This window comes from Oryzias melastigma, linkage group LG10, assembly GCF_002922805.2.
Source record: "Oryzias melastigma strain HK-1 linkage group LG10, ASM292280v2, whole genome shotgun sequence".
Taxonomy (NCBI): domain Eukaryota; kingdom Metazoa; phylum Chordata; class Actinopteri; order Beloniformes; family Adrianichthyidae; genus Oryzias; species Oryzias melastigma.
In genome coordinates this window covers 14,218,273-14,231,287 of record NC_050521.1, presented here as the reverse complement: position 1 = coordinate 14,231,287, position 13,015 = coordinate 14,218,273, and the positions used below count along the sequence as shown (strand labels likewise).

Genomic DNA, 13,015 nt, shown 5'->3' with positions numbered 1-13,015 from the left:
CTTTTCATCATTTGTACTCTAAGCGACGCTGTTGGTTAGGGGAACAAGTGGTGCGCCACATTGTTATTGAGTCCTTCCTCTCTGTGAGGGGAGAGGCTTCGGATTGCTTTTTTCAGCTTGGATTTAACGATTCACCGATCCACAACTCAGTTTTTACCGAGATTTCTAAAATCCCATAAGCAGGAAGGAGGATGGTCGTTCACTAAGACTACTTTGGATCATTTAACTTGGGGATTGAGTGAACGAAGGAAAATATTTCCCTTTTTTAAGGATTTATGCTGCAATAATGACGTTCGTGTGCATTCGGGCTGTTGGGTGGTGGTGGATTTTTCCACCGCTGCGTCTATTTGGAGTTATCTTGTTCCTTCTCCATGCGGTAATCAATGCTAGTGGACAGATTCGGTATTCGGTTCCAGAGGAAATGAGAAAAGGCTCCGTCATCGGTAATGTTGCTCAAGATCTCGGCTTGGATTTGAAAAGGCTGCGCGCTGGGCGAGCCCGCATTGTGACCGGAGAAAACGCTCACTACGCCGAACTGAAGACAGACAAAGGGATTCTAGCCGTGAACGAGCGGATTGATCGAGAGGAACTCTGCAGAGATTTGACGCCGTGCAGCTTCAGCTTTGAGGTGATTCTAGAAAACCCGATCGAACTTCACAGAATCACCGTGGAGGTTTTGGACATAAATGATCACGCTCCCGTTTTTCCGAACAAAGAGAAGCCGATCAGCTTTGAAATCAGTGAATCAGCTGCACCGGGAGCGAGCTTCGCCCTGCAGAGCGCGGAGGATCTGGATGAAGGGCAAAACGCCCTGCAACGTTACACCCTCTCCCCCAACGACTATTTTGAGTTGAAGCAAATTACAAATCAAGATGGAAGCAAGTCTGTTGAAATGCTGCTGCAGAAACCTTTAGACAGAGAGCAACATGCCCACTTACATCTAAAATTAATTGCGGTTGACGGAGGGACGCCGCAAAAATCCGGTACAGTAAATATTGAGGTTACAGTTCTAGACGCAAACGACAATAAGCCGTATTTTAGCCAGTCGGTTTATAAAGCCTCTGTGCCAGAAAACACAGTGAAAGGCACGAGTATAATTAAGGTTCTTGCAACAGACGCTGACAGTGGTTCTAATGCGCTTATTACATATAGCGTCTTTAATATAAAAGGGAGTGTGAGCAACGTATTTAGCATAGACGAAAACAATGGAATTATCTATGTAACTGGTCATATAGACTACGAAAAACAGACTAAATATGAGCTGAGGGTGGAGGGAAAAGATCGCGGTGGTCTTACAGGGATCAGTAAAGCTGTAATTGACGTCATCGACGTAAACGATAATGCTCCGACTATTCATGTTATGTCATTTTCAAGTGCAGTTTCAGAGGATGCGCTTCCTGGTACAACAATAGCGGTTTTAAAAGTCAGAGATGCCGATTCAGAGAAAAATGGGGAAATCAAATGTTCCATCGACAAATCACTTCCATTTAAAATTACGTCCTCAATGACAGACTATTACAATTTGGTTTCAGAGCAGCAGCTGGACAGAGAAACTGTCTCAGAATATAACATTACAATAACTGCTGCAGATTTTGGATCTCCTTCTTTATCTAGTTCAACAGAGTTACACCTTAAAATATCTGACGTAAATGACAATGCACCTATTTTTGAGAAATCAAAATACATCGCATACATGCAGGAGAATAATTCCCCTGGACTTCCTATATTTACTCTAAGCGCACACGACTCTGACTGGGGTCAAAATGCTAGGATTACTTATCTGTTAGAAGAAAAACACATAAGTGGAAGTCCAATTTCTACCTTATTGTCTCTAAACTCTGAAACAGGAGTTGTTAGTGCAGTTCGCTCTTTTGATTTTGAACAAATCAAACAAATTGAATTTGTAGTCAAAGCTCAGGATGGAGGTTCTCCTCCTCTCAGCAGCAACGTGAGCGTGAACATCCAGATCCAGGACCAGAACGATAACCCGCCTCAGGTTCTGTACCCGGTCCAGACTGCTGGCTCTGTGGTGGCTGAAATGGTGCCTCGTTCAGCTGATGTGGGCTACCTGGTGACTAAAGTGGTGGCTGTTGATGTGGACTCTGGACAGAATGCCTGGCTCTCCTATAAACTGCAGAAAGCCACAGACAGGGCGCTGTTTGAAGTGGGCTCCCAGAATGGAGAGATCCGAACTGTCCGCCAAGTGACGGAGAAAGATTTGCTCAAACAAAGACTGACTGTGATCGTGGAGGACAACGGGCAGCCCTCTCGTTCAGCTACAGTCATTGTTAACGTGGCGGTGGCGGACAGCTTCCCTGAAGTGCTGTCGGAGTTCAGCGACTTTCCACACGACAAGGACTACAATGACAACCTGACTTTTTACTTAGTGCTGGCTCTGGCTGTGGTTTCTTTCCTCTTCATCACGTGTTTAGTGGTCATCATCTCCGTCAAGATCTACCGATGGAGACAGTCTCGCATCCTGTATCACTCCAGCCTCCCTGTCATTCCATATTATCCTCCACGGTACTCAGACACTTTGGGCACAGGGACTCTGCCACACACGTACAATTACGAGGTGTGCAGGACCACTGACTCCAGAAAGAGTGACTGTAAGTTCGGGAGAGCTGGGAGTCAGAACGTGCTGATAATGGACGCCAGTTCTACAGGAACCATGCAGCGGATGGAGAGTGAGAAGAGCATCCTGGATGAACCAGATTCTCCTTTGGAGGTCAGTAAACAATTAGCTGGTTTTACAGTTGCCTTATTATGCTGCAAAAACCTTCCAGAAAAAGTTCAGCACCATGGACAGCGAAGTACAGTGAGAATTTAACTTTTTTTTATATATATATATAAATAATCCACTATATTAACGCGACTCTGCTCTAGAGACCAGTTGATTATTGAAAAATATATAATATTTTAATATAATATAATATAATATAAAACAGAGCCTAACATTATGATGGTGAAAATATTGTACCTTTTGTTTTTGTAATTTCCAAAACCACGGACAGTGTTTACTTTGATATGTGATAAGGTAAATGTAATTTTTTTTTTTTAAAAAAAGAGAAAACTAAGATAACAAAAGAAAAAGCTTCACAGTTTCATTTTGCATAGGGAAAAAAGCAAATAAAGGAAATATAAATTAACATATAAACTTTCACTGTCCTCAGCAATTAATTTTAGGACTATTTTTTTTTTTAACTTATGGCTATAAACATTACATTTAAATTAGTTTAGTTTTTACGATGATCTCTGTCATTTCAAATAAAGATATGAAGATTGCGTAATGCTTGCAGGGCAGCTTTTTAATGTGTCTTTTTTTTTATCTTTTACGCTAAAACATACAATAGGCGTGGTTCATTTAAAATAGTCTTTGCGTTTTTTCTTTAAAGACTGGCATTAACCTTGAAAAAATGCTACACTTTTTCCTAATATGATGGGATGGTAAAAGTATCCAACAGTGAACAAATCAATGGATCCATCCATCAATATGTTTCAAGATTTGATTTTCTCTTTCTTCTGTGACTAGTCATTGTGTCCACGCTTTTTGCTGGAAAGCTCAGCTCTGGATTTCATCAGTTCACCTACGGGAGACGCTGTTGGTCTACAAATTGTTTTGTATCAGGCGTCATTTTGTTCTTCCTTTTTCCTTCTTGGAGAGAAGCGAGCTCGTCGTGTTTATCTGAGACGCAGTTGAAGCTGGCTGTCGTCTGAAGGTTGGCATTTTTCTACGGAAGCACAGGAAGCAAAAGCGTTTGCTTTATTTTGGTGAAGAAATCCCCGACTTGATTTCTGATTAGAGGAATGGTGACCGCAAAAGAAGTCTGGATTAAATCATTAGGAGGCCGTTCATCGTACGGACTGCGACACAGAATGGAACTGATTGTGTTTTTTGTTTGCGCAATATCCTTTGCCGGTGGACATATTCGCTACTCAATTCCAGAGGAGTTGAAAAAAGGTTCGCTGATCGGTAACGTAGCGCAAGATCTGGGTTTGGATCTGAGAAGGCTGCGCGCTGGGCGAGCCCGCATCGTGACAGAGGAAAACGTTCATTACGCAGAGCTGAAGGCAGACAAAGGGATTCTAGTCGTGAACGAGCGGATTGATCGCGAGCAGCTGTGTGGGGACGTGACGCCGTGCAGCTTCAGTTTTGAGATGATTCTGGAAAATCCCATGGAACTGCACAGAATCACCGTGGAGGTTTTGGACATAAATGATCACGCTCCCGCTTTTCCGAACAAAGAGAAGCCGATCAGTTTTGAAGTGAGCGAACTCGCAGCTGTTGGAGTCCAGTTTCCGCTGCAGAGCGCGGAGGATTTGGATGTGGGCCAGAACGGTTTGCAAAATTACGTTTTATCTCCAAACGACAACTTTATATTGAAGCAAAATGCGAATCCAGATGGAAGCAAAAACATTGAAATGGTGCTCCAGAAGCCTTTAGACAGAGAGCAGCATCAACACCTGACTTTAAAATTAATAGCAGTTGACGGAGGAACGCCGCAAAGATCTGGTACAGTAAATATAGATGTTACTGTTTTAGATGCGAACGACAACATTCCAGTTTTTAGCCAGTCTGTGTACAAAACATCTGTGGTGGAGAACACAGCAAAAGGCACGAGCGTAATCACCGTCAACGCTACTGACGCAGACAGTGGCTCAAATGCGGTCATTACTTATAGTCTGTCAAAAATGAAAGGTAGTCCAGAAAATATATTTATTATAGATGAAAACACAGGTGTCATATCAGTGTTTAATGTGATCGATTTTGAAAAGGACAACAAACATGAGGTCAGGGTGGAGGCTAAAGATCGAGGTGGCTTAATTGGAACTAGTAAAGTCATAATTGATGTAGTTGATGTAAATGACAATGCACCTGTCATAAATGTGATGTCATTTTCAAGCTCAGTATCTGAGGATGCACCTGTTGGAACAACTATAGCTATTTTAAATGTGAAAGATGCAGATTCTCAGAAAAATGGACAAGTTAAGTGTCAGATTAACAGTAAACTCCCTTTCAAGTTTGAGTCCTCGCTAACAAATTATTACAATCTGATTACAGAACAACATTTAGACAGAGAGTCTGTACCAGAATATCAGATAACAATAACAGCCACAGATTCTGGTTCTCCTCCTTTAACCAGCTCTCAAACAATACATCTCAAAGTTTCTGACATAAATGACAATGCACCTTTGTTTGACAAATCATTATATTTTGCATATATCCAGGAGAACAATTCCCCTGGTCACTCTATTTTTACAGTCAGTGCGCACAATTCTGATTGGGGTCAAAATGCTAGAATTACATATCTAATAGAGGATACCCAAATCAGTGGAAGTCCGATTTCTACTTATGTGTCTTTAAACTCTGAAACAGGAGTTCTTAGTGCAGTTCGCTCTCTGGATTATGAACAAATCAAACAGCTGGAGCTTGTGGTCAAAGCTCAGGATGGAGGTTCTCCTCCTCTCAGCAGCAACACAACAGTTATTATAAAAGTCCAGGATCAGAACGATAACCCGCCTCAGGTTCTGTACCCGGTCCAGACTGCTGGCTCTGTGGTGGCTGAAATGGTGCCTCGTTCAGCTGATGTGGGCTACCTGGTGACTAAAGTGGTGGCTGTTGATGTGGACTCTGGACAGAATGCCTGGCTCTCCTATAAACTGCAGAAAGCCACAGACAGGGCGCTGTTTGAAGTGGGCTCCCAGAATGGAGAGATCCGAACTGTCCGCCAAGTGACGGAGAAAGATTTGCTCAAACAAAGACTGACTGTGATCGTGGAGGACAACGGGCAGCCCTCTCGTTCAGCTACAGTCATTGTTAACGTGGCGGTGGCGGACAGCTTCCCTGAAGTGCTGTCGGAGTTCAGCGACTTTCCACACGACAAGGACTACAATGACAACCTGACTTTTTACTTAGTGCTGGCTCTGGCTGTGGTTTCTTTCCTCTTCATCACGTGTTTAGTGGTCATCATCTCCGTCAAGATCTACCGATGGAGACAGTCTCGCGTCCTGTATCACTCCAGCCTCCCTGTCATTCCATATTATCCTCCACGGTACTCAGACACTTTGGGCACAGGGACCCTGCCGCACACGTACAATTACGAGGTGTGCAGGACTACTGACTCCAGAAAGAGTGACTGTAAGTTCGGGAGAGCTGGGAGTCAGAACGTGCTGATAATGGACCCCAGTTCTACAGGAACCATGCAGCGGATGCAGAGTGAGAAGAGCATCCTTGATGAACCAGACTCTCCTCTGGAGGTCAGTAAACAATAATTTGATTTTGTAGTTGCCTTTTTTTGCCACAACCTTACAGAAATACTTTAGCACCATGGACAGCGAAGTACTGGGTTTTAATCTTCAGTTCAATTAGTGGGTTGAAATTAGTCAATCGTATTCAAGTTTTTATATAGACACAGGCACACTAGATAAAACTAATTAAAAAAAGAAAAAAAATGAGCTTCATAGATTCCACTATTTCATAATGACATCACTATCATACCCCGCGACCCCGAAAGGGAAGAAGCGGTTAAGAAGATGGATGGATGGATGGATCACTATCATATTTATTCAGAGCTATTGAGCAATGTGTGTGATTAATGTATTTATTTATTTCAATAGAAAGGATTCAGAAATGACAAGTCAAACTTACCTTTTATATATATATATAAAAAAAAGAGAAGAAAGTTTAAACCTCATCCTTTCTCATGGAATCCAGAAGATCCCACCCTTACATTAATGTTTGATCCTTCCCATGACAAAGGTGGACCGGTTTTTTTATGTTGCCACGGACATCAGTGAAGACAAAAAAATGAAAAATCCTTAAAGAAAGGGTCAGCTCCCTGTTTTGTGGGATTCAAATGACCACACTTTTAATGCATGCCTTGGATAGCACAAGGGTTAATGTTGACTTGGATTGTAGAGGTCAGTTTAAAAAAAAAGATTTTGATTTTGATTTTTCTACTAGCAATCCTTTAGAAATAGTTCAGCGCCATGGACAGTGTACTACCTTTTATAATTCTGCACATCCTTTATTTCACTTATTTTTTTCTGCATTGAAACATATTCGTTAAAAATATACAGTACATTTATGTGAAAAAAATACAGATTTTTTAATATAAATTCAGTGTTTACACTTTGGTTATTGGTTCTGTTTTCTAATTACACACTTGCTTGCAATTATACATTTTCTGCTAAAATATACCTCTAATGCTTTGACTTGTTCTTTTATTTAAATAGATCATTAATTTTTAACGTGCAAAAAACTGGATAAAATTCACTTCAGGTTTTTTTTTTTTTTTTAGTTTTTATCTCATCTCAGTGTAAAGATGTCCTTACTCTTACTGGACTCTGAGAGACGCTGTTGGTTAACATAAAATTGTCTTCGGAGCCTTATGATCATTCTCCTCCCCAACCCTTCTCTCATAAGAAGAACGCAGCTTTTCTTTTGCCTGACACTGGCGGTCTGTTCATGTTCCATTTGGGGTCTGATCAAAGCGAACATTGTCTTCGTTAACGGATTGTTTATTTCTAGTTGTGATTGCATATTTTGTTTTTTTTCTTGTGGATTCCTAATAATGGAGGGAGGAACATCATCCTGTCGGCGCGTCAAATGGCGACTTCTCGGCGATCGTGTGCTCTTTTTCCTGCTGTGTGTCTGTCAGCTTGCCATTGGACATGTCAGATATTCGATTCCAGAGGAAATGAGGAAAGGATCTTTTATTGGGAATGTGGCTCAAGATCTCGGCTTGGATCTGAAAAGGCTCCGCTCTGGTCGGGCCCGCATTGTGACCGGGGAAAACACCCAGTACACCGAGCTGAAAGCAGACAAAGGGATTTTGGTCGTCAACGACAGAATCGACCGGGAGCAGCTTTGCGGCGACACGATGCCGTGCAGCTTCAGCTTTGAGGTGATTTTAGAAAATCCGATGGAGCTGCATCAGATAACAGTGGAAATAACAGATATTAATGATCACTCGCCCACGTTTAAAGGAGAAAACATTATTTTTGAGATCAGTGAATCCGCGCTGACAGGAGCACGGTTCTCCTTAACAAGCGCAGAGGACGCAGATGTTGGTACGAACGGTCTGAAAGAATATTTCTTGACTGAAAATGATCATTTTGTTCTCAAACAGCACTCGAACGCAGATGGTAAAAGATACGCGGAGATGGTGCTTCAGAAGCCTTTAGACAGAGAGACAAACCCGAACCTTTTGTTAAAGCTAATCGCTGTGGACGGAGGAACTCCTCAGAGATCAGGTACAGTTAATATAAATATAACCATTCTTGATATCAATGATAACGCTCCAGTATTTAATCAATCGGTTTATAAAGCTGCAGTGACGGAAAATTCCCCTCGAGGCACTTACGTCATCACAGTAAATGCGACTGACGCAGATTTCGGCCCGAACAGCATCGTTAGGTATTATTTTTCTGATCCCAACAGCGGATCAAATGATGTATTTGAAATTGATGAAAAGAGTGGAAAAATCTCAATGAGTGGTTCTGTTGATTATGAAAAAAATACTAAGTATGAACTGAGAGTGGATGCAAAGGATCAAGGAGGTTTGACAGATTCAAGTAAAGTGATCATCGATGTGATGGATGTGAATGATAATGCTCCTGTTATAAGTGTAATGTCATTCAGCAGTCCTGTCTCTGAGGATTCTCCTCCTGGTACAACCATAGGAATCATTAACGTGAAGGACCTCGATTCAGCTGAAAACGGACAAGTTAGTTGCAGGATTGAAGAAAATGTCCCATTTAAAATTAAATCAAATTTAAAAAATTACTACACTTTGCTCACATATTCAATATTGGACCGCGAAAGTGTTTCAGAATATAATATCACAGTAACTGTAACAGATGCTGGAGTGCCTCCTTTGTCTTCAAAAAGGACTTTTAATTTGAAAATCTCTGATGTAAATGATAATTCTCCCCGTTTTCTAAAAGGCGTTTATGATGCGTTTGTGTTTGAAAATAACCTTCCAGGTGTCTCTATTCTCGTGATAAAAGCAAAAGATCCAGATGAAAATCAAAATGCTCGAATTTCGTACATTCTAGAGGAGAGTAGAGTCGGTGGTGGGCCAGTTTCTGAATATGTTTCAGTAAACGCAGAAACTGGAGTTATTCATGCTTTACGATCATTTGATTATGAGCAACTAAAACAGATTGAATTTGTGGTGAAAGCTCAGGATGGAGGTTCTCCTCCTCTCAGCAGCAACACAACAGTTATTATAAAAGTCCAGGACCAGAACGATAACCCGCCTCAGGTTCTGTACCCGGTCCAGACTGCTGGCTCTGTGGTGGCTGAAATGGTGCCTCGTTCAGCTGATGTGGGCTACCTGGTGACTAAAGTGGTGGCTGTTGATGTGGACTCTGGACAGAATGCCTGGCTCTCCTATAAACTGCAGAAAGCCACAGACAGGGCGCTGTTTGAAGTGGGCTCCCAGAATGGAGAGATCCGAACTGTCCGCCAAGTGACGGAGAAAGATTTGCTCAAACAAAGACTGACTGTGATCGTGGAGGACAACGGGCAGCCCTCTCGTTCAGCTACAGTCATTGTTAACGTGGCGGTGGCGGACAGCTTCCCTGAAGTGCTGTCGGAGTTCAGCGACTTTCCACACGACAAGGACTACAATGACAACCTGACTTTTTACTTAGTGCTGGCTCTGGCTGTGGTTTCTTTCCTCTTCATCACGTGTTTAGTGGTCATCATCTCCGTCAAAATCTACCGATGGAGACAGTCTCGCATCCTGTATCACTCCAGCCTCCCTGTCATTCCATATTATCCTCCACGGTACTCAGACACTTTGGGCACAGGGACTCTGCCACACACGTACAATTACGAGGTGTGCAGGACCACTGACTCCAGAAAGAGTGACTGTAAGTTCGGCAGAGCTGGGAGTCAGAACGTGCTAATAATGGACCCCAGTTCTACAGGAACCATGCAGCGGATGCAGAGTGAGAAGAGCATCCTGGATGAACCAGACTCTCCTCTAGAGGTCAGTAAGCAATAAGCTGATTTTACAGTTGCATTTTTTCTCTGCCTATTACTAAGATATAGTTCAGCACCTTGGACAGTGCAATAGTTGGATTGAAAACAGTTCAAGTAGTCTAGCGTATTCAAGCTGCAGTCACAGTAGATAAAAGCAATGTTTAGTCCTACAGACTTTACTGTTTCACCAATGTAAAATGACTTCAGCCTTATATGTATTGAGAGCCATTGATTAATGTGGGAAATTTTATATTTTTTCATGGTGTGGGTTTAAATGTGTTGTATATGTTTTAAATATTGGCTTTATGTATGGCTCATTTAACTGGGCTAAATGGTGGTGCAGTGGTTAGCACTCTTGCCTCACAGCAAGAAGGCCCTGGTTCAAGTCCTGGCTGGGGCATCTGAATCAGAACCACCAACTGCGGACCTTTCTGAGTGGAGTTTGCATGTTTTACCCATGCACGGGTTTTTCCGGGGACTCTGGCTTCCTTCCAACAACCTGAAGCATGCTTCATAGGTTGATTGGTTGCTCTAAAAACACCCCTGAATGTGAATGTGAATGTGTGTATAGTTGAGGCCCTGCGACAGACTGGCGACCTGTCCAGGGAGTACCCTGCCTTCGCTAATCAGTAGCTGGGTTTGGCTCTCGCACCCCTGTGACCAGGAACGGGACAAAACGGTCAAGAAGATGACTGACAGTGACTCAAAAATTGTTATTTTTTTACTCAGATCCGGGTTGCCCAAATTCAGACTTCGAGGGAGCTGATGTCCTGAATTTTTTGTAACCAATTGAAGCTCCAATTTTAGCCAAACACACCTGATCCAGGTAATCAACAGCATGAGACAGCAAGAGGCTGGCCCTCGAGGCCTGCATTTTGACATTCCTGACTTAGATGGACCTTTGTTTGACAAGCAGATGTTTTTTTCAGAATGATCACTTTTTGAATGGCATACATTTCCCCCAATAGATTTAAGAGGCTGCATATAAATTTATTTATGTGTTTATTTATTAACTAAAACTTTGTATTTTTTTTTCTCTTTACTTTTGTGTGTGTGTGTGTGTGTGGTAGTGGTGTTGGGGCGGTGATTGCAGGCTTCTTCTTAGTTCTGTTGCCTTCAAAGCATTTCCAATAGCAATTTGTTTTCAAAATGAATGGATTTTATAAAGAATTTTCAGAATATGAACACATATCTCTTTTGCTGTGGAACTTCAATTAATATGTGGTATAACTGACTTTGGACTCTAAGGGACGCTGTTGATCAACCTAAAATCGTATCCCTCTCATAGCCGTCCTTTTTTACTCTGGTCTACCAGAGGACATTACGCGTTTGTGCACGGAGCAGTCTTGGGAAAAGAAAAGCAGCCATTTGGATTTTGAAGTAGAACGAGTGACAGAATCAGCTAAATAGTTAAGGAGTGCGTTATTTTCGTCATATTTATAAGCAGTCAGTATTTTTTATTTTTATTTTATTTTGTTGTTGCTATGTCAAGTGGAACAGGAGCTGTCGGATGGAGAAAATGCCGTTATCCCCCCGGACAAAATCTGCAGCTTTTTCTCTTCCTTCTATGCAGGTTTGGCTTTGTGAACGGCCAAATCCGATATTCGATTCCAGAGGAAATGAGGAAAGGATCTTTTATTGGGAATGTGGCTCAAGATCTCGGCTTGGATCTGAAAAGGCTCCGCTCTGGTCGGGCCCGCATTGTGACCGGGGAAAACACCCAGTACACCGAGCTGAAAGCAGACAAAGGGATTTTGGTCGTCAACGACAGAATCGACCGGGAGCAGCTTTGCTTCGACACGATGCCGTGCAGCTTCAGCTTTGAGGTGATTTTAGAAACTCCGATGGAGCTGCATCAGATAACAGTGGAAATAACAGATATTAATGATCACTCGCCCACGTTTAAAAGAGAAAATATTCTCTTTGAGATCAGTGAATCGGCTCTAAGCGGAGCTCGTTTTCCTCTAACAAGCGCAGAGGACGCAGATGTTGGTACGAACGGTCTGAAAGAATATTTTCTGACTGAAAATGATCATTTTGTTCTCAAACAGCACTCAAACGCAGATGGTAAAAGATACGCGGAGATGGTGCTTCAGAAGCCTTTAGACAGAGAGACAAACCCGAACCTTTTGTTAAAGCTAATCGCTGTGGACGGAGGAAATCCTCAGAGATCAGGTACAGTTAATATAAATATAACCATTCTTGATATCAATGATAACGCTCCAGTATTTAATCAATCGGTTTATAAAGCTGCAGTGACGGAAAATTCCCCTCGAGACACTTACGTCATCACAGTAAATGCGACTGACGCAGATTTCGGCCCGAACAGTATCGTGAGATATTATTTTTCTGATCTCAACAGCGGATCAAATGATTTGTTTAAGATTGATGAAAAAAGTGGCACAATTTTTATAATTGGTTCTGTTGATTATGAAAAAGACAAGAAATATGAGCTTCAAATACATGCAAAAGATCAAGGAGGTTTGACAGATTCAAGTAAAGTGATCATCGATGTGATGGATGTGAATGATAATGCTCCTGTTATAAGTGTAATGTCATTCAGCAGTCCTGTCTCTGAGGATTCTCCTCCTGGTACAACCATAGGAATCATTAACGTGAAGGACCTCGATTCAGCTGAAAACGGACAAGTTAGTTGCAGGATTGAAGAAAATGTCCCATTTAAAATTAAATCAAATTTAAAAAATTACTACACTTTGCTCACATATTCAATATTGGACCGCGAAAGTGTTTCAGAATATAATATCACAGTAACTGTAACAGATGCTGGAGTGCCTCCTTTGTCTTCAAAAAGGACTTTTAATTTGAAAATCTCTGATGTAAATGATAATTCTCCCCGTTTTCTAAAAGGCGTTTATGATGCGTTTGTGTTTGAAAATAACCTTCCAGGTGTCTCTATTCTCGTGATAAAAGCAAAAGATCCAGATGAAAATCAAAATGCTCGAATTTCGTACATTCTAGAGGAGAGTAGAGTCGGTGGTGGGCCAGTTTCTGAATATGTTT

The 13,015-nt window shown here is 41.9% G+C and overlaps 4 protein-coding genes across 15 annotated transcripts in view; all 4 read left to right on the top strand.

Annotated features, from left to right (window-relative positions):
- LOC112153685 (protocadherin gamma-C5) overlaps window positions 1-13,015 on the top strand; it is a 529,198-nt gene that overhangs the window by 157,618 nt on the left and 358,565 nt on the right. For 2 of the 12 annotated variants that reach the window (XM_036213886.1, XM_036213878.1), the window contains exon 1: window positions 154-2,728. The exons of the other annotated variants lie outside the window; for them this stretch is intronic. In XM_036213886.1, the coding sequence (XP_036069779.1) occupies window positions 287-2,728 (2,442 nt within the window). In that variant the 5' untranslated portion in view covers window positions 154-286. Of the gene's footprint in view, window positions 1-153; window positions 2,729-13,015 lie in introns of those variants that run through there. 12 annotated transcript variants of the gene reach the window in all.
- On the top strand, window positions 3,661-6,512 carry LOC118599226 (protocadherin gamma-A11-like). Its single transcript, XM_036213907.1, has one exon. It carries the CDS (start codon window positions 3,808-3,810, stop codon window positions 6,271-6,273), a length of 2,466 nt encoding a protein of 821 aa, XP_036069800.1. The 5' UTR covers window positions 3,661-3,807; the 3' UTR covers window positions 6,274-6,512.
- Window positions 7,171-10,048, top strand: LOC112153273 (protocadherin beta-16). The gene has a single exon (XM_024283348.2). The coding sequence runs from the start codon at window positions 7,392-7,394 to the stop codon at window positions 10,014-10,016; it is 2,625 nt and encodes an 874-aa protein (XP_024139116.2). The 5' UTR covers window positions 7,171-7,391; the 3' UTR covers window positions 10,017-10,048.
- Window positions 11,048-13,015, top strand: part of LOC118599272 (protocadherin gamma-C3-like) — a 3,888-nt gene continuing 1,920 nt past the window's right edge. Inside the window, exon 1 of the mRNA XM_036214040.1 lies at window positions 11,048-13,011. Coding sequence (XP_036069933.1) covers window positions 11,479-13,011 — 1,533 coding nt within the window. The 5' untranslated portion in view covers window positions 11,048-11,478. The remainder of the gene's footprint in view (window positions 13,012-13,015) is intronic.